Genomic DNA, 20,923 nt, shown 5'->3' on the forward strand with positions numbered 1-20,923 from the left:
CGCCTTTCATCGCACCTTCGCTCGCTTACCTCCCGATGGCCTTGCAGAGGTGTCGCAGTCATTGCGGTTTGACTGCTCTTCCGTTGGAACTCGTCTGCGAACAGTTTGTCTTCATTCCAGATTCTCCGCGTGTTGCGAACTCTATTCCCACACGGCGTATTTATCACGTTTCTATTAACACTGAGGATATTTACCATGATCGTAATCCAAAACGAAAATATTTAGCCATGATTCTAATGCCACATGGCATATATCACATCATCACATTGCTCCAGCATATGTGCCATGATTGAACTCCCACAGAGGGTATTTAGCATAATTCTACTCCCACACAGGACAGGATTCACTAGGATGTACCAGTCCTGTTTTCTATTTTTCTGTTTTCTGTTCTATTTCCATACAGCCCATTCAGGAATCATGTTCCTGTACAAGATATTGACAAAAAATATTGTATAACACCTGAAATAAAGAAATAAACATATTTTTTATGTCAATGTTATGGGATCCTGGCTATTTTGACATTTTAAAAAAAATATCTATAAAGGTTTCTGTTGACCTATGTAAGCAACATGTAAATTACATAAATGGAAAAAAAAAAAACTACCTTAATCTGTTGAAGAGGAAGAAAGGGCTAAATAGGATTTGCTTTATCTGAACACTCCATGGTCCAGTTGAATTAATGATTAATATTCTGCTAAACATGTTGCGCTTTCTCTTATGGGGCAGGGGATTTGTCATATCAGCGGTTTTGGAGGTCTGCACCTGTGATATGGGTTTGCATATTACCATTTCATTCAACAAAGCAATAACTGACATTTCAGTATAATAAATTGGCAACCAGCTGCCACGCAATTATTCTCACAGTGTGGGGGAAGAAAAAGAAACTTTATGATAGTATTTCTGCAATACATTTTAATGGACCAAACAAATTCTGATTAAAATGTCAATGCGTGACGTTTATTTTAAGATGCTTTAGGGACATGAAGTTCATAACACGGTGGGACAAATCTTGTTGACAAGGCTTCTGCTCCCTTTGACGTACCACTGTATGCAAGAAAGCAATGCCAAAATAGCAACGGAGTTGCCTCACTGCCCGTGGACTGTCAGCAAATAATAATAAATAAAATTTTCAAAATGTAAAAAATAAAAAAAATTGAAAAGAAATAGAAGGGAATGAGGAGGGAGACAGGAATTCATGTGTGAATGCAGGTGGGTGAGTAGGGAACACACAAATATTGGCCACAGTTTTTCAAAGTAAATATTTAAAACATGAATGTTCTCAATGTTCCATGTGAAACCTTGGTAGACACAAAAAGAATTGGGGTCAGGTTTTCACATGCCTGCCTCTGTCCAAAGGGGGGCAGCACCGAGCACAGGGGTAGGCAGAGGTTTGTCCCTGTTCTTCCCTCAACATAAACACTGTGCTAACCGACTCTCATCCACGCCGCAGGGTTTCGGTCCCGCTCCGCGTATCAGGCTGTCTCGGGGTGGGCGGAGTCTCGGGGGTCGTGGAGGTCGTGGAGGTCGTGGAGGTCGGCCTGCTCCGGCCAGCCCCCCGGCCGGTAGACGAAGCGGTACTCCCTGCGGGGCTCGGCGTAGTGCAGGTCGGACTTGACGGACAGGGGGAGCTCATCCGGGCCCAACTGCCGGGCTTGGCTGTCCACCAGGACCCACAGTCCGTGTGACTCCGGGTCCGCCACCTCAAACTTACCCGCGCACTGCTCGCACAGGTCCCGCACCGTGGTGTTGGGGCACACGCACAGGGTCTTGGGGTCAGCCCCGGCATCTGGGAAGGACACGTTGATGAAGTCCTGCGAGGAAGAGGAGAGGTGAGAGGCAGGGAGGGCACAGAGGGACAACTCTAAACTAGGGGGAACTGGAGCAGATGGACAACTCTGACCTTAACTGTGCTAACCTAATGTTTGTGTTTTCATTCATTAGCATTTGAACAACAAGGTTTTTCATGTACTGCCATTTCATTCTGGTTCATTGAATGTATTTCAACTGACCGTGTCTTCAAAGTGCAACATGGACCAAGTACAGTTAAGTTATGTAGGCCCATATGCATTCATGTACAAGTTTCCTTCATGGAATGTATATATTTTCAATGTCTTTTCAATGCAGACTATGAGGTGCAGCTGAAGGAAAATTTCTACTTCTGGGTGGACAATAAAGCTGTTCTATTCCATTAGAAGTTGGCTGAACAGTGGAGACCATGCAGTATCAATAGTGATAGAAATACATTACATTGATCGGAGCATAGCCGCGAAGCGTTGAAATAACTAAGGCTGGATGCTCAATAGCAAGCATGATGTCAAGTCCCTCTCTCCAAACGGTTCACACATCAGGAGGTCCGGTGCGACCATATTCACATTGCCGAAAATGCACGCGGCTAAGTCAATAAGTCGTTAAGCACCCCACGCGACCCGCGAACTGCATTTTACACCACGGTTTCTCTCCTTGCTTGTTTCCCTGCGTCTAACAGGTGCTGCTGTTGCTATTATCGTTGTTTTCTGCATGTATTGTTTTTAACATTATGATGCCAAGCACTTTTACCTGCGATTTTCCTGCGAACCCAAAGGTTTATAGAAATACAATTTGCTTTATTGTTGTACATGAGAGCAATATGCTTTTACAATACAAAGCGGGGACATGTCGCAAAACAGAAGAGGGCAAAATGAATCACAGGACCACCAAAGGCACCTTTTTAAATTGCTTTTACCTGCATGAGCGAGCAAGCCAATGGCAAACCAGGTACAATCATTTCTTTGAACGGCAGACACTGTAATCATTAGACTAGCAAAACGCACGGTGCGGCATGGTACAGTAGATCTCTCAGCGCCGAGCACCAGATTAATAACAAGCAGATAACTGTCTGTCCGTCAGGTCAAAGCAACGCAATTTCACCTCCGGTGTGTCAACAACTATGAAAGGCCCGTGTGCTGCCCATTAGCCAAAGTGGGCTGGCAGAGTCAATGGCTCTGTCAGTCTCCTCGCCTTTGTGTCCAGTGTTGCAAAATGGTGTTGTTGTGCCTTTTAGCAGAAATAAGTTGAAAGCACCTTTTACCCGAAAGTTCTCTCTCCTCGAGAGATAAATGTCCAGGGAATGTGACCCCCACGTGAACGATTGCAGAGAGGCTCAAAGTGCAGGAGAAGTTCTGAACATTGAAAATGCTATACACTTTCTTTTCATCTTCTGGCTAAATTAAAGGCAGGAAACCTTCAGAAACTGTTGACTGGCTGACCAGCTGGCAGGTCAGGTTGAATGTATCTGGCACTATTACATGGAAACCTAGAAGCACTGGCAGAATTTGACGCTTTTGCCTTACACATAGTGGCTTTTCACACCGTGTTTGTTGTTGTTTTTTCCCCCTTAAAAGCTGTTAAATGGCATATGGGATTTTTCAAGTGAAGAAACAGTGTTGGACTGGCCAGGAGACGCATAGCAGAGTAAAGAAGATTCTGGACCGGTTCCCTGTTTTTGCATATTTTTATGAAAACAACCTTTTTTTTTCCAAATGATTTTTAAATCATCGAAACTGCGGTGGTTTTTTTAAAATTGGAGATTCAGAATTGCAATCTTCAGGGACAGCAACATTAACAAGGTATTAAACTCACATTTTTCATCGTACTTCTTTTCTGATGTTAAAACATAAATTTTTGGCAAAAGTCCTACCAGGAAGATTAACAGTGGTGGGAGTGCCCGTGTTTCGACAAACTGCCCTACCCCTCAAGATGACTTACCTGCTCAAACTGTGCAGTTTATCTCCTTGCTGTCAATTACGTTACACTTGCCCATAAAGCCTGTGCTACCTTGCGGCAATGAAACAGAAAATCCGACAAAATCAAACCGGTCTGTGAAATATTTCAACGTAACCTGAACTAAATGATCTGACAAGCTACTGTCTACGGTTATAGGTACGTGTCGAGTGGGAGTTTCTTTTCCTGGTATTTTAGCGATTAATTACATTTTAGTTCTCCTTTATATAACAATTCCATACTGCGTTTGCCACGATATCCTAAGCATGTATGTTTCAACCAAGCCGGCACGATCTGAGGGGCCTGTCTTTCAGAGCGGTCTGACCGCTTTGAGTGGCGGGTAAATCCTCCGGCCCCCTTTGGCCGTGAAGCTCCGCCCCGTTGGTCCCCTACCTGCACGGACGAGCGGGAGAGGCGGGCCTTGTTGTGCGTGAGCCGTCGCTCCCAGCGATGGATGGAGTCCTGGATCTCCAGGGTCAGCTGCCGGTTCGGCGGCTGCCTGTCATAGCTCTTGATGTGCTCCAGCGCCCCGTACGTAGTTGTCAGGTAGTAGGAACCTGTGGTGTGAACGCAGCTGAGTAAATATAACAGGCTCCTTGAAATGTGTCGGTTGTACCGTGTCATTAGTTGGCCATTAGTTTATTCAGTTTTGTGAATAAATATGTTGGAACTGTTAACTTATTATTAGTATGTTATCATGTATCTGTATTTCCAAAAACAGCAGACACTGAGATAAAATACGATTTTAAAAATTAGGCTGGGGTTGTGCACTGCCTGCAGGTATTTGTAGTTTTCTTTCAATCAGCAGCCAATTTAGGCCTTGGAAACCAAGTATGTGGACAAGATGCCTATCAGTGAATTAAGGTAATCACTTAATCACGCTGAAAACCAGCAGGCACTGCACCCCACCAGGACAGGATTCTGTTTTACAGCCACAAGCAAAAGTGTTCCTTGCTTACTGAACACACTGACATGGCATACACCATGTTCACTTAGATTTTGGGACTGCTGTAAATCACGCTAATAATGTTCATATGTCCGTGTAACAAGACCTTGAGTGCTGGCAAGGTTGTTTGTGTGTGTTTCTGAATGTGTGTGTACATTAGTGTGCGCCTATGTGTGTGTACTTTTGTGTGTGGGTGTGTCTGTGTACCGCTTTCGTATTATGTGTGTCTGTGGGTGTGTGCGTTTGTGTGCGTGTGTTTGTGTGTGTGCATGTGTGTGCGTGTGTGTGTTTGTATATTTGTTTTGTATGTGTGTGCCCAGTCCTGCGTAGCGTGTAAGATGGTTCAGCGCGGTTGGTGTGTTTATGTTGTAAATGGTCCTGCCTTCTCCCAGCTGAAGTGCAGGGTCCATGAGCTCCATCATGTACTCCACATCCAACAGCAGAGCGGCAATGTTACAGCGTACCAGCACATACATCAGCACTGGCAGGAAGTCATCCGCACCATGAGCCTTCCCTGCAGAGAGATAGAGAAAGAGAGAGAGAGAGAAAGATAGGGGGGGTAAGAGAGAGGGAGAGAGAGAGGAGAGAAAGAGAGAGAGAGGAGAGAGAGGAGAGAAAGAGAGAGAGAGGAGAGAGAGAGAGAGACTTACAAAGGTGTGAGCACACGCGCGCACACACGCAGCGCAACATCATGCATATCACCACTGCGCGGCCTCCCTGCAGAGCGAGAGACAGAGGGACAGAAAGAGAGAAGAGACTCTGAGTCACACAATCACACAGGCATCCACACAGACGCAAGCGCTCTCTTTTGTACATGCACACGCATACACAGAGAGCCGTGATGCCGCGGCGCACAGGATTCTGACAGTTGGACACAAAGAAGCAGGCGCACGCGCACACACACACACACACACGCACACACACACACACACACGCGCGCCACAGTAAACATAGGAAACGCGTACAGCACCCTGCTGCTCAGCGAGAAGTCACTGTGGAGCTCATCAAGCCTGTCGTATGTTTGAAAAAGGAAACGGCAGACTGTCATTCCAACACACACTAAGAGGCGACAGGAAACATAATCGAGCGACAAGCTTCCCGACACGTGTGTTGCTCAGGACAACGTCAGACCCATCCCAGGGTACGAGGAGCAGACCACCCCCTGAATGTCCACAATTACATATACCATAGGAGACTCGTCAGATGGCTGTCCCAGAAAAGAAACTTCACGAGAACAGGAGTATGTGTCATTACAAGAGCTGGCCGTTCAGCCCATCCAGGTGCACCATTTTGCATACTACTGTAAAAATATGTTTTACCGTCATTTGACGGACAGCAGCAGTGGCCAGTTCTGGTCCTGAACCCCCACAATCACAATCACCTTTCTCCTACCAATCATCAATTTCTTTTGTCACCTCAGGGCAGGGGTTCCAAAATTGCGGGTCATGACCCACACTTTTGTTCCCCAAAATTTTCAGACGACCCCATCCTCAAAGCATAGAGTCACTTGAAAATTTTGGGCAACAAAAACAACAAAAATAATAAATAAAAAGCCTACGTGTCTCTTTAAAATATACAAAGTAGGCTACTAGATTATTGATGTTGAACATCACAACAACCCAACTATAATAAAGCAATGAGGTATGAGGGGGTCATGGTATATTGCCAATACAGTTGCGGCTACACGGTTAGGCATGAGGCGGTTGTATTGGGGAGCATTGGGGTCACATGAATTTGTGGCCAGTCATTTTGGGTCACATCAGAAAAATGTTTTGGAGCCCTTGCCTTAGGGAAACATGGCTGCAGTGTCCATGAACAACAGACATTAAACAGTTTAAACCTTATTTAAGTGAAAGGGCATAATCAGACCCACAAGGCCTGCTCAGATTTATTTTCACCTTCGAGACAGCGACTAATTCAGACCCAAGGAACCAGGTGAGGCGAGCCAACGGCGCAATCGATTGCACGACTAGATCAATTAGTCGCAGAGTAATAAAAGAAATCCTGAAGTCCCTACAGCTTTCAAGGAACAAGGCTGGCCACCCTTGACCAACAGAACATCCAGTACTACAACAAACTAGTTTTTTAACACACAACGGGTCTGCGATTCCACTGCATATCCATTAGGGGTGGAAATAGCCTGTCAACTCGCCTACAAGGCATTTAAAGGTGATACATTTTCACAACTCTAATTTTAAATATATATATATATATATATATATATATATATATATATATAATTTTTTGAGCACACAATACACTGTGTTACTTGTCAACATTCATTAAGAAACGTTTTGCATAATTTAGGGTTGATGTTTTAGCTCTAGAAGGCCCCCCATGGCTGCTCATAGAAGTGCGCCATACCCACAGCACCCCGTTAATTTCGCTTCCGATTGGACCGCAGAGTGGCTGCACCGACCCCGCGGGCGGATCAACAGCACAAAATGGCCGCACTCACTGGGGGAGCCCACGGACATGGACTCGTAGATGATCTTGCAGGTCTTGAGCAGGAGGGAGATCTTCTCCTTGGGGGAGTACTTCCTGTGCAGCATCTCCAGCTTCTGGTGGATCTTCTCCATGACGGGCGCCTCCGGCACGCTGGTGGTGATGCCCAGGTCGGTGGTGGTGGTGTTGAGCACCACCTGCTGGTTCTCCTTCAGCCTCTGCAGGGAGTCGTCCCGAGTGTGGATGTCCCGCAGGACCGAGTACACCGACTCCCGGATTGGCTTCAGCACGCCCTTGTACAGGGCCGTCTCTGCAACGGTTTCTGTGGGGCCCCAAGAGAAATGACTGTTACCCATAATTGTCACATCTGTTTTACTCAAGCATGATTACGGATTATTGACAGTGATGGATTGTCCCCTCTTTCCCCAATCAGCAAGAATGGATCACTGCTTATGTGTGCAATGGGATTTTTATATAGTAAAGATTATTTATTTATGTATCAGAGGTAAATATATAGGGAAGTTCGTAAGTATTCAGACACTGACACAATTTTTGTTTTGGCTCTGTACTCCAGCACATTGAATTTGAAATGAAACAATGAACATGAGGTGCAGACTGTCAGCTTTAATTTAAGGGTATATACATCAATATCCATTTATCCATGTAGGAATTGAACCTCTTTTGATACATAGTCCTCCTAATTTAGGGGACCAAATAGCATAATGTTAAATAAAGTTGTTATGTTTATTACATGGCTGCAAATCTTTTGCATTCAATGACTGCCTGAAGTCTGCGACCCATCATCATCACCTAAAGCTGAGTATTTTCCCTGCAGGCCAGTTCTGCAGCCTTATTCAGTTCCTGTTTGTCTTGGGGGTTTTTTTTGCCTTCGGTCTTATCTTCAGAAAGTGAAACGCATGTTCAATTAGATTCAGGTCAGGTGACTGACTTAGCTAGTCAAGAACATTCCACTGTTTGGCCCAGAAAACCCCCTAGTTGATTTAGCAGTGTGTTTGGGGTCATTTTCCTGCTGAACGGTGAAGCATCGTTTGATGTGTTTTGAGACATTTGGTTGGATCTGAGCAGATACTATGTCTCTGGACACTTCAGACTCCATACTGCTGCTGCCACCAGCAGTCACATCATCAAAAAAGACAAGTGAGCCAATTCCAGGGTCAGCCATACATGACCAAGCCATAACACTACCTCCACCATGTTTCACAGATGAGTGACAAAGTACTTTCAGTCATGAGCAGTTCCTTTCTTTCTCGACATATAGGCCTTTACATCACTTTGGTACTGGTTAATGCTCACATAATCTGTTCATAAGATTTTGTTCCGAAACTCTTTTTAACAGTTTTTTATTTACTTTTTTTAACAAGCTCTAACCTGGCCATTCTGTTCTTGACAGGGGTTTGGGTCTTTCACTGTGCCCAGTGAGGATATGCTGGTGTATGCTGGTCTTCTTTGACACATCTATGCCTACATTATTGAAAGTATTCTTTATTTGTTTGATTCAGTTGATTGGGGGGTTTTCTTCACAATTGAAAGCAATCTTTGGTCACGCACTACATTGACCTTACTTGATCTAGCAGGGTGTTAATTAATGTTGAGTTCACCAGAGCTCTCTTGCTTCTTAGCAATGTACCAAAAAGTTTGCTTTGATACACCCAATGTTTTGGTGACTCTCTGATCAATTTAGTGTGATTGTTTTACTTCATGATGGCCATATTTTACTTCCATTGACACTTCTTTTGTCCCCATGTTGCAAGACAATAGCAACAGACTCCAAAGGCAAATTCTACACCTAATATCAATTCTAGACAGTTTGGGCCCCAACTCCATATTAGGAAAGACATGTGGCCCAACTATTTTTGTTTGGTGAATCATTTCACTACCATCTGGCCCAACGAAAGATTCACTTTGCGATTAATTATTTATCCTTCAGAACTGACAGGAGCAGAGAAGTGTCTTTATCTTTTACACTTCCTATTGCTTTAAATATCAACACCGTGGGTGAGATTTACTGTCTGTTGCTTGTGAAGCTAAAGAGAACCATTAGATTCAGCGCCTGTCCACCATCGGCCATTAAAGACGTTCATTAGAACTCATTACGTGGTCCTCCTTGCACTGTGGTAGTCACCTTAGTGACACCTCTCACCAACAAACAGATCATTTTGTGGTTTAGCACAGCATAGCTGAACATAGCCAGTGTCTGGTTATAGCCGCTGATGTCATGGGTAATCCAAATGTGTTTTTAACACGCTGCTATGTATAAATGAACAACATTTACAGCACATGTACACTGGCTCTGTGTGAAAATATAGCATGGTGAGCGGTTGGTTGGACATGGCAAGCGTTCATAAATTTCCCCTTGTTAGGAGCATTGCCTAATTTTGGGCTCACTATGTCCAGCCGAAGCAAAATTTTTCCCTTGGGTGTTCATTTTCAAGTAATCGACTACTAATTAATTGGCTATTTTGGGAAAATTAGACATTTAATTCGAGCTCCAATTATGTATGCATGTTAAACTAATAAGTGACTAATAATAAATGAATGACTGCAGTAAAACTGCATATAATATACATCTGCTTGGCTCCAATTATATATGGCTTCAATCATATTTGCACATTACATAATTATTGTAAACTGCTGAAAAGTGTATTGAACAAAGTGTGTGATTGTGTGTCTGTGTAGGTGTGTGTGTGTGTCTATGTGGGTGTCTGTGTCTGTGTGTATGTGTAGGTGTAAGTGTATGTGTGTGTGTGTGTGTCCGGGTAGGTGTGTGTTTACGTGTGTCTGTGTAGGTGTATGTGTTTGTGTGTCTGTGTAGGTATGAGTGTATGTGTGTGTGTGTGTGTGTGTGTGTGTGTAGGTGTATATGAGTGTGTGTATCTATGTAGGAGTGTGTGTATATGTGCCTGTGTATATGTACAGTATGTGTGTGTGTGTGTAGGTGTATGTGTGTGTGCGTGTGTCTATGTAGGAGTGTGTGTACATGTGTGTGTGTGTGTGTGTGTGTGTGTCTGTGTAAGTGTATGTGTATGGGTATGTGTGTGTGTGTGTGTCTGGGTAGGTGTGTGTGTATGTGTGTGTGTCTGTGTAAGTGCATGTGTATGGGTATGTGTGTGTGTGTATGTGTGTGTGTGTGTGTCTGGGTAGGAGTGTGTGTATATGTGCCTGTGTATATGTACAGTATGTGTGTGTGTGTAGGTGTGTGTGTGTGTGTCTGGGTAGGTGTGTGTATGTGTGTGTGTGTGTGGATAGGTGTGTTTGTGTATGTGTGTAGGTGTATGTGTGTGTGCGTGTGTCTATGTAGGAGTGTGTGTACGTGTGTGTATGTGTATGTGTGTGTGTGTGTGTGTCTGGGTAGGTGTGTGTGTATGTGTGTGTGTGTCTGTGTAAGTGTATGTGTATGTGTATGGGTGTGTGTGTGTGTGTGTGTGTGTGTATGTGTATGTGTGTGTGTGTGTGTGTGTGTATGTGTGTGTATGTGTATGTGTATGTGTATGTGTGTGTGTGTATGTGTATGTGTAAGTGTATGTGTGTGTGTGTGTGTGTGTGTCTGTGTAAGTGTGTGTGTATGTGTGTGTATGTGTATGGGTATGTGTGTGTGTGTGTGTGTGTGTATGTGTATGTGTAAGTGTGTGTGTATGTGTGTCTGTGTATGGGTATGTGTGTGTGTGTCTGGGTAGGTGTGTGTGTATGTGTGTGTCTGTGTAAGTGTATGGGTATGTGTGTGTGTGTGTGTATGTGTATGTGTAAGTGTATGTGTGTGTGTGTGTGTGCTGAATTGCATTAGGACGAGGTGAGGTTACCGAGCTTCTCCTCGGAATAGGGTGCGGCCTCCTGCAGGGCGTGCAGCTCGGTGCTCTGGATCAGGTAGCTCTTGAGCTGGGTCAGCATCTGCCGAATCTCCTGCAGCATCTCGGTGCTGGAGCTGTGCTTGGTCATGGTCTCCATGGTGAAGGTCTGGTAGTCCCGCACCAGGTTGCCGAAGTAGGAGTCCCGGTCCCGCGCCAGCTCCACGATGCGCTTCTGCAGCTTCCAGTCGGCCTTCATGAACCTGCTGAACACTTGCGGCAGGGTCACCATGGAGAGCCTCTGTTTGGCCCGGTCCAGGATGACGGTGGGGTTCCGCCTCATGGTGGGCGTGGTCACGCAGTGCAGCTCCGCCTCCTCCTCCGTGCTGCTGTTGGAGCAGGAGTCCAGGCTGAGGCCCAGGACCCCGCACTCGGGGGAGTGCAGCGACGTGTCGGAGCCCTTCAGGTTTTCGGAGGAGGTGGAGGTGGAGGCGGAGTCGGAGGCGGGCGCGGAGGGCGTGGCCGCGGGCGGGCGGGCGTCGGCGCCGGCCTGATTCAGGACCTTCTGGGTCTTAGGCGGGGCGGAGGCTGCCAGGGAGGCCTTCTTCTTCCGAGGTGGGGGGACAGGGGGAGGCGTCTTCTTGGGGACCAAGCCTGCCACCCCCGAGGCACGCTTCTCTACCCGGGACTCTTTCTCTCTGCGGGACTCTGCAGGCGCCACCGGCGGCCCCTTCCCCGACCGGGGGGCTGACATTATGGCGGCCGTCTCCTTCTGCTTCTCCCCCAAAGGACTCTGGGACAGAGACAGACTGGCCGACTCTGAAATGCTCACCGCAGGCTCCGGTGGAGGGAAGGCTCCCAGGCTGACTCCCTGCGCGTCGTGCGGCTTTTCTGACGCAGGAAAAATGTCGACTCCTTCCCCTTTCAGCCCACTTCCGTCCGTCTCTGTCGGGGTTCCGGCCTCGCCCGCCCTCCTGCCCCTCGACGCGGGATTCCCCGGGGGGTGTGACTGGGACTGGCAGGGCGTGCTCAGGCTCTGGCTCCGGGACTTGGGCTGGGCGGCCGTGCTCGCCAGGCCTTTGAAATACTCCTCCATGAGGATCGGGTTGACGTACCACAACCTGGCGCCCCCGTCGCCGGCCTCGGTCTCGCCGGCTGGGACGGCGCCGTGGCGATCCTCTGAACGCGCGTTCAGGGCGGAGCCCCAAAAATCTGCGGGGAGGGGGCAGAGAGAGAGAGGCCAGGGCGTTCTTAACACGTTCGGCCACTGCCGAAGCTACTTCCCCTTCTGTCAAATGCTTCAGAAGCTTGGCCTACACTTAAATCGGTTTATCTGCAGTCTGATCATACCCACTTTTTTTCAGTTCCTACTTTAAAAAAAAAAGATTTCACGCCATTAAAACGTTTGTTTGTTTGCTCGCTTTCAAAGATGCTCAGAACTCGCATTCTTGTCTCTGATAGAGCAGGATGTCAGAAAATGGGAAAGATTGCACGCTGTCAAACTGAGTGACAAAATACAGTTATGAAGAAACTGGAGAGGATGCCGGGACCCAGCGATAGCTTTCGGACCCAAAGTCAAGACTCAAACCAACAAACAAACAAACAAACAAAAAACAAAGCAAACGAATGAAGCACTTGAGGGAAATGGGATCGCTTTAGGCTGTGCGTTTCTAAATGGAAGCACTTCAACTCTACGAGCTTCCCGAACAGTCACGAGAAAAAGCGCTGGCAGAGAACTTGTAGAGTCTGAAAAGCATCGAGAGGTCCAGCAGACGCTCGCTAATCTTGCCTCAGCCACCGGAGTGTGTGCAACAATGGCGATTGTGTCACTTGCATCAAACGTACATAACTGTAGATGGCTATGGCTGGCCACGATAGAAAGATAGATAGATTTACATCTAAGATGCAAGAAAAACAGACAAAAGTCCGATAGTTATAGTGATTAACCAGAAATATGAGCAGATGGCGGATAGACAAACGGATGATCGATGCACAGAAAGACAGACACGACAGAAAAATAAATCGACGAGGGTGAAAAAAATAGAAGAGGGTGATTTTCTGTCCCCATCGCGGGAGCAGAAGGCACGCTTAAAAAACAAGGATAATAAGCACCTGGCCAGACCTCAGACTTAATCAGGAAAAAGCCAGCAGCCACGCACCTGCTCACAATCTACAAAAAATACTGCAGACACTAGCTATAAACTATAAACTTTTTTTCTTCATTCATGCTCCATGCAGTTCATGCATTTTATATCAGCCTAATTTTATTCCTGTGCAATCATTTTAAAAAGATATATATATATATAATCACAATATATTAATTTACATTTTTCATACGTTGTCTCTTTTACCTTATTTTCCTCAGGGAATTTTGGGAGAGCTCTTCTTTAGAAGCGCGCAAATAAATGCACAATAATAAAACACAGGCTGACGTGGCTATCAAGGAAGGAAGCTCCGCGCTGGCTGTGTCAACACAGTCAGGGTTGCGTAACTCAAACTGCCAGTGTGGTTTACGCCACGAGAGAGACCCTTTGGAGGAGAGCAGCGGCGAGCCGTTAATTCTCCTTTTCTTTTTCTGGGTGAAAGGAGGCCCCGTGGACGCCCCTCCCTCCCTCCCCATCCCCAATCCCCTTTACCGAAGGCAGGTCTTCATTAGCACTCCACGCTACTTTCACATTTCTCCCTTCTCAACTTAGAATCTGGCAACCCGAGATGGGGACACTATGTTGTAGTGACACTAATCAAAAGAACAGGCATTCAATGTACTTGTATAATTCTCAAAAAATGGCTCTTCTGATCAGTGCAAATGTTTTCTCTTACAACTGATTGGCTACACATATCATGGGAATTCCCTCCCCACCGTGATTCCCCACTGTGAAGGAGAAATGAGCTCTCAGTTTTTCAAATAATACTCCAGGATAAGCAAAATAATAATAATAATAATAAAAAAAGATAAATCATAACTACCTGGCTCATCTCAATCTCTTCTGTGAGTCAATCTATCGCACCAACCACCCCCTCCCCCCACCACCCATCCCTCAGCCAACGCTCACTTACTTGAACCCAGGCTGGAGATGATGTCCATGTCTTCGTATTTGGATGCCTGGACAATCACCTGCGGTAATCTCAGTGTAAATGAGAGGATGTCTCTATGGAACAGAAGGTGATGATGCAATGGTGACACCATGATACTGAGAAAACATGCAAACAATTCCGCCTCACTCATTCTAATACCCACATCAAGAAACAAAGGAACGCACAACAACTCCACGCTCCTTTTTCCAGATCGAGTTTGTCTCTTATCGCCCAGCGTGGTAAGAGATTGAACAAAAAGCGAATCCAAATGAACTATAATGGATTAATTTGCCGAAGGAGATTCAATTATCCCAGAAATGACCATGATAAAGCCCAGCGAGTTATCATGCAGAGCAAGGTCATCCTGACTTTGATCTGGAAGGCAGCAACCCAAGGTTTCAGGCTCTCACTATCTCGCTTGTACATTCTGAGAAGAGAGGAGGAAATTGCATAAAAGCATAAATTAAAAGGATGAGTTGAGTTTTTGGTTTGCCCTGACTGTCATATAGCACATTGCAGGGGTAAGTCTTATCTGACAGCAGGGGGCAGCATTATGCAGGAATGCGCACTCGGGGTCGCTGTTGAAGGTGACTTTGGAGAGGAGCTTCTTTCCTGTCTTTCGCTGCAGCTTGCACTGCAGGCGTTTTAGCGCTGAGGCGTACAGTACACAAGCCGCGGGAGAGAGGACAGACTCACCGGCTAACGCAGTAGAAAGCGATGAGCTTGAAGATATTGTCAAAGACCAGGACGGAGCCCTCCAGATGTATCACTGTGGAGACGCGGCATGAGGTGACTCACGTGCGAAAAGCACTAGCATTTTAAACAGTTCTTACGCTGTGGTTATCAGACCACTTATTTTAGATGCCAGTCAGTAAATGAATGAATTTTTCTCGCACTCAGGGTTGAGTTTTACTGTCATTATCAAAAACAGGGATAAATGCGGGTGGGGCCACTGTACTTAAAACTTTAATACCACATGCACATGGATGCGTGCATGCACACACACACACACACACCCACACACACACACACACACACACCCACACACCGAGTTAACAAAACAGATTATTCCCCGTAACATCACAATGGAAACTTCAGTCATCAATGAGCCACACCATTGCGCCACATGGTTATTGTTAACAAGTTTCCACAGGAGAGGAGAAACACCATTATTTTCTAATTTACTTGCCCCTTCACAATGCTGACTCTCTCCTATTTCCCGGTTGTTTACTTGTGGAAGACCAATCGCAAAAAAAAATATATATATGTGGGTGCTAAAACAGAGGCATAATATCAGTCTGCCAGAAATCAAATTTTATCTCAATTGCACTGATTCCAGCATGTTTCAGAATGCAATGTTCCGGAGCTAGCAGGAACTAGTCTACAGACCCCCGTGAATTTCAAATAACATTTCAGCTCCAGGCCTGAAAATTTTACGGTATTCTCGATTGCCGAATATTTATGAACATCTTAAATAAATACATAAAAATTAATAAACATTAATGTGTACGAAGCTTATCAAAATGGATCAGACAGAAGTAATTATTTGCACATAAAAGACATGGAATTAATAAACCATGGAGCTTATTAAAATACTCGGAAGTGTAATGATAATGAGTCCAAAATGCTCAGGGGCTGTTAAACTACATTCATAAACTACATCACCCACAGAGCACAGCTGTGGGAGGGAGAGAGGTAAATGGAAAAGTCTATGTGAGCAGTGGTATGTGCTGCCAATTATTATTATTATTACTATGATGATGATGATGATGATGATGATGACTATTATTATTATTATTATTATTATTGTTGTTAATAATAACAACAACAACAACAACAACAACAACCTAGTCTCACGTAGTCAAATGTCAGGTCTCACAAGCATACTAGCTAGTTTAGCAATTAATGCATATGAAAATATTCTGGATGACACGTCTCCCTGTTTCCCCCTCAAATCGACATGTGTAACTATGGGTAAAAGCATTGCATCGTTATTTATTTGCTAAGCAGACACCCTCATCCTGATAAAGCATTCCTTTTATTATACAGCTAGGTATTCATTGAGCCAATTCAGGCTAAGTACCTTGCTGAAGGGTACACAGGTAGTGTCACACTTGGGACCTGAACCTTTAACCTTTAACAAGTCTGGTTTCTGATCCATTAAAATACACTGCTGCCCGTTACTGCACTACACGTAGAGATCAGTGCGACAGTCTCACAGTCCTTTAAAATGTTGGGTTTTGCCTGAGGCTGAGATCATTCAATAGTTCGATAGCCAGAGAACTGAGTAAGTCACTCTTACATGATTTCTCCTCTTTGATGAGTATTTCCTGGACCATCGGTGCCCCCTGCTGGTCAGATAGCCGTACTGACAGGATCATCATCCTCAGGGCCATGTTCTTTCTTACTAAGAAGATCTTTACAACAGAAAAAAAACAGCCTTAGTCACTATCCTGTCACGATGCATGATGATGTCTGTTTCCTGTTTCAATGTCCAGTGTGTATGTGTGGGTGTGAGAAAGATAGTGTAAATCAACAGTGAATTCTGTATGTGCATGGACAGTTGTGTACAGTGCTGTTAGTGTTATTCAGTCCATCCTGGTGTTTGTGTCTGTGTGGGCTTTGTGTGTGTGTGTGCATGTGTACGTCAGTGTGCGTGTGTGCATGTGTGCCTGTAAGTGTGCGTGCATGCGCGCTTGTGTGTGTGCGTGTGTACGTCAGTGTGCGTGCTTGTATGTATGCGTGTGCGCATGCCCGTGCGTGAGAACACATCGCACTGCCAGTCTCACCCCAGGGCCCTCGTTGTGCAGGATGAGGGAGGCTCTCTCCTGCGACATGCCCAGCTGTAGCCACACAGGGCAGGTCTTAATCAGCTTCTCCAGAGTGCTGATCGCTGGAGGGGAGGGCTGAGGGAAGGGATAACAGGAAGGAGCGGAGGCGAGGGGCGGAACCCGGTCAGCGAGGGGGGGCGAGGGGGGGTCAGCGACGGGAGACAGAGAGCGGGCGGCGAAGGGGGCCGAGGAGCGGGCGAGGAGGCGGGGGGAGCGGGGAGTGGGGGGGCGATTGGAGGGAGAACAGGGGCCCTGAGGAGAGAGGGGCATGGTGGGGATGGCGGAGCTTAGCCGAGCAGGTGGAGGTACGGAGGATTTTGAGACCAGGGCGGGAAAAGACGTGGGATTCACTGGAGACGAGGACATATTTGGGGGAGGCAGTGAAAGGCAGAAAGGACAGAGAGGGGGGGTGGGGTGCGTGAGGGAGGTGGGAGGACGACTTGACGGTCACCCTGTGGAGACATGTGGAGAGGCATCTGTTAATATTGCATACATTACAGGGTGGCACAGTGGTGCAGTGGGTAGCACTGTCGCCTCACAGCAAGAAGGTCCTGGGTTCAAACCTGGCCTGGGCATGTGCACATTCTCCATGTGTCCGTGTGGGTTTCCTCTGGAAACTCTGATTTCCTCCCACAGTCCAAAGACATGCAGGTTAGGTTAATTGAAAACTCTAAGTTGCCCATCGGCAGCCTGTCCAGGGTGCATTCCTGCTTCTCGCCCAATGCGAGAAGCAGGAATGCACCCTGGACAGGCCGCCGATCTATCACACGATTCACTCTCCATTCACACACACACCGTTCACTCACACGCATACCTATGGGCTCCAGCACCCCCCACAACCCTGATCAGGATAAGCGGGTATAGATGATGGATGCATACATTATACTTCTCTGACCCCTTGAAAGGTGTGTCTCATGGCTCAACAAATAAAGCTGGTTCAAAACCCATGACTAAACGTTCATGTTGTGTTGGTAAGTTAAATTTAATTCATTTTTTTGTTTCTGTGAATAACCAATCTAGATCCTCTGAATATAAAATAGATCCTCTGATATACAAATTCTTTGGGGATGGGCGTTGTTCAGAACTCTGCAATGTTTGTAATGTCAGACCAATTTAGATTATTTTTTTAATTGTAATGAATCTTTTTTGATTGGCATGGTTAATTACATTTGTTGTAGCCTTTTTTGTAAGCAGTTTACACTCATTTTTGAAGCCATAGTAGTTTGATAAGTACAATAAGCAGGACGTCTTTTCTCTTTATCAGTTTGTTGAATGATACAGCACTTTTTAAGAACCTTCTTCAGCCAGATTTGCAAACCTTTTGGTTTTGTTCTGGCTTTTATTTCAAAATATGACCTTCCAACACTGTATTTTTTTTTATTTTTTATTTTTAGCTACAGTGATAAGAGATCCCCCTTGTTTCCTGTTGATAACATTTCCTCTTCCTTCAGCAGTGCAGTGCGACTTGCTTCTGTTTAATGCTTGCCTCTTTATAGCAGTGATAATAGAAAAGTTAGGCTATGCCCTTGATAATAAGGCCATAACTGTGTGCGGAATTTCTGATTTCACACCTGCTTGTTTGACTGGACAGCCCATAACTCTGAGTTTTGTGTCTCTGAGGTCCTACTGTACAAGGCCTAACACTGAGGATATATAAAAGAAAAATGAAAAACAACCACAGTGCTGATATCCCCTGAATGCAAGCTGAATGCAAGTGCCATTTTGTTGTCAGTCTTGCCTGTGTTTCCCCCTTTCGCTAAATAATCGCTGGTAACTTCATACAATATAAATCAGCTGAACCATTGTGTCATATGTTGTGTTATTTATACATTTATATTTTTGACCCTCCGAGAACCTTCGTGTCATATTTAGTGTTCTGCATATACACCTACTGGGTTTGCAACACATTTTTAAAGGCCGTCTCCCAGTTGCGTTAAAAAACTATTCAAAAGCAGCCTTGCGTTCAGTGGACACTTGGGGCTGCGCAACTGTGTTCTTGACACATTCACACAGTGCTATTTTTGCAGAAAGCAGGAAGGAGAGTGAACAAAAAAAAAAAAAAGCAATCACTGTGGTTGAAGGTCTGGGGGGGCGGGGGGTAGCTTTGTGTTCCGTGTCCACCAAGAAATGAACATGCTAGAGCGTATGGCCTAACTGAAGCATGGACAGGACGTGGTTAGCACACCATAATTGTCACAGTAAGATGAGCCTCAATTGATGATAGAAAAGCGTTTGCACACCTCTGCGCCATTTAGGTAAATTCTGCTTTTAATTCACTTGAGAAATATAGCCCCCTTCACAATATATAACTCTTATCTACCGACTAGAAGAGGTGAAATGCCAATGCCTATCTCCCAAGTGATCAGAATAGCTTATTTAACGGCATATATATACCTAGCTCTCACCTTTGTGCAGAGAAACGATTTAAAAAGTTCAAAATGTGCAAATGGGTAATGCGCAAGCAACAACACAGACGAAGCTGTTTCCAAGGCGCAATCAACCCCTCAAAAACACTGAATATGCTACCATTTTCTCCACGCAAAAAGTGACACAAAACACAGAAGTGAAATCCACAAATTGCTTTGAAAAAATTCATTAAACAATGAATAATTAATTGACAGCACTGATTGATCTCATTTCATCGCCGCCCTCAGCATTTCCGACAGAAGATAAATTTACAACAGGTGTGGCACAGCACTTACGCCCGTCACAGGGGGAAATAAAAACGTCTACTGTACATACCCTGAAGCCGACCCAGAGTCCTGACTGGGGACGGTTCTTCACAGCATGTTGTCGTTGGTAGGGGAAGCAGGGGCTGCATGTCTGTCTGTCTGTCTGTGTGTCTGTCTATGTGTCTGTCTGTGTGTCCTCACACCGGAGCGTTCACCCACAGCCGGGCCCTCTCGACTGCCAGCGCTGATGATGACAGAAAGGCAGTCGCTCATCAACTCTGGCTGGCTGGTCCCGCCACACCCTCCCGCCCCCACCAAACATCACAACCCCTCCCCAACCTCCATTAACATCACACCCTCTCGAACGTGGGTCTGGGCCCCGGTATCCTCACCTGTCCCACTGATCTTGGTCCGGCTTTTTTTTCTTTTTTGCAGCCCAGCGAGCTAGCGCCAAGCGTGCACCCTTTCAGCCGGTTTCACTTCGACTCGTTTGACGTCTGCGGTCCTGGTTACGCCACAGCCCTGCTCCCTCTCCCCCCCTCTGATCGGACACCACGTGACCCGTCTCCCTGCTGCCCAGGCGGTACGGCGCTGCCCCTGACTCCGCCTCCCGTCGACCTCCGTCGTCCAATCCCGGAGCCCGTAGCGGGATGGGGGGGCAGGCTGTGGAAACCACACAGCCCTACCTCCGCATTCGCTGAGTGTGATTATTTCGCGATTTTTTTTGGGTGTTTTTGCCGTGTTTATTTGAAGGCAGAGAGCGTGTAACAGCAGATGTTTCCTGTCGCTGGAGTGTGACTGATTGATGCGTGCAGTGGAGGATTGTTCACTCAGCACCGAAAGGACACGCGCAGAGAATACGCTTACTTTTTTTTTTGTTGTTAATCGTGACACTGAGTTATAAAAAAAATCCTAAAGTTCTGTGGAAAAAATAAAACCTCTGACTCACTTTTCAGTTCCAAAAGAGTCCCCTGCTGCAGCAGTTACCACTTCTGCTTCCTCAGGCTTTGAAAGAGGGATGCAGTGGGAACAGAATGCTGAAGTTTTCATGCCGCATCAAAAGAGCTGGTCAGCAGAACTTACCACAGCCTACGCCAGCCTTCCTCTTGGCCAGGCCAAACCCAGCGAAAAAATTAATGTCTCTGCCAAGCAGTTATAACCGTGTGATAATGTTTACAATGAGTAGCACGGAGGTGGGCAACAAATTCTGTACACGTTTCTGGTTTCATGCCAAACATATGGCCTTAATTGGCCCTAATATTTACTCCATATGACATTTTGACAGCTATGTTTTCTGATAAATGTACAAATGACAACCGAAGACTGTACTTGTTTTAGTGTGATCTAATCTACGAGTCAACGAGTCAACCAGTGTTGGTGAGTACAGCCAAT

At 45.9% G+C, this 20,923-nt stretch overlaps 1 protein-coding gene across 2 annotated transcripts; it reads right to left on the reverse strand.

The window, feature by feature from the left end:
• Window positions 1-935: 935 nt before the first annotated feature.
• On the reverse strand, window positions 936-20,086 carry rin3 (Ras and Rab interactor 3). Of its 2 annotated transcripts, XM_064332785.1 has the most exons (11): window positions 19,924-20,086; window positions 19,602-19,775; window positions 16,818-17,311; window positions 16,331-16,445; window positions 14,725-14,797; window positions 14,011-14,102; window positions 10,969-12,165; window positions 7,164-7,472; window positions 5,088-5,219; window positions 4,153-4,316; window positions 936-1,811 (listed from the first exon to the last, which is right to left on the reverse strand). In XM_064332785.1, exons 3-11 carry the CDS (start codon window positions 17,223-17,225, stop codon window positions 1,473-1,475), a joined length of 2,829 nt encoding a protein of 942 aa, XP_064188855.1. In that variant the 5' UTR covers window positions 17,226-17,311; window positions 19,602-19,775; window positions 19,924-20,086; the 3' UTR covers window positions 936-1,472. The 2 variants fall into 2 exon arrangements, with proteins under 2 accessions (XP_064188855.1, XP_064188864.1); XM_064332794.1 differs by lacking the exon at window positions 19,602-19,775 and having other exon boundaries at window positions 19,924-20,081.
• Window positions 20,087-20,923: the final 837 nt, after the last annotated feature.

Source organism: Anguilla rostrata, chromosome 1 (assembly GCF_018555375.3).
Source record: "Anguilla rostrata isolate EN2019 chromosome 1, ASM1855537v3, whole genome shotgun sequence".
Lineage (NCBI taxonomy): Eukaryota > Metazoa > Chordata > Actinopteri > Anguilliformes > Anguillidae > Anguilla > Anguilla rostrata.

What these genes read in the sequence shown, in the direction of transcription:
- rin3 (XM_064332785.1), bottom strand. Translation starts at nt 17,225, where the DNA reads ATGTCCTCGTCTCCAGTGAATCCCACGTCTTTTCCCGCCCTGGTCTCA. An exon ending in CATCTCCAGCCTGGGTTCAA is followed by an intron (nt 12,166 to 14,010) that starts GTAAGTGAGCGT and finishes CCCTCCCCGCAG; the next exon opens with ATTTTTGGGGCTCCGCCCTG. An exon ending in CATGTCCGTGGGCTCCCCCA is followed by an intron (nt 5,220 to 7,163) that starts GTGAGTGCGGCC and finishes ATCTCTCTGCAG; the next exon opens with GGAAGGCTCATGGTGCGGAT.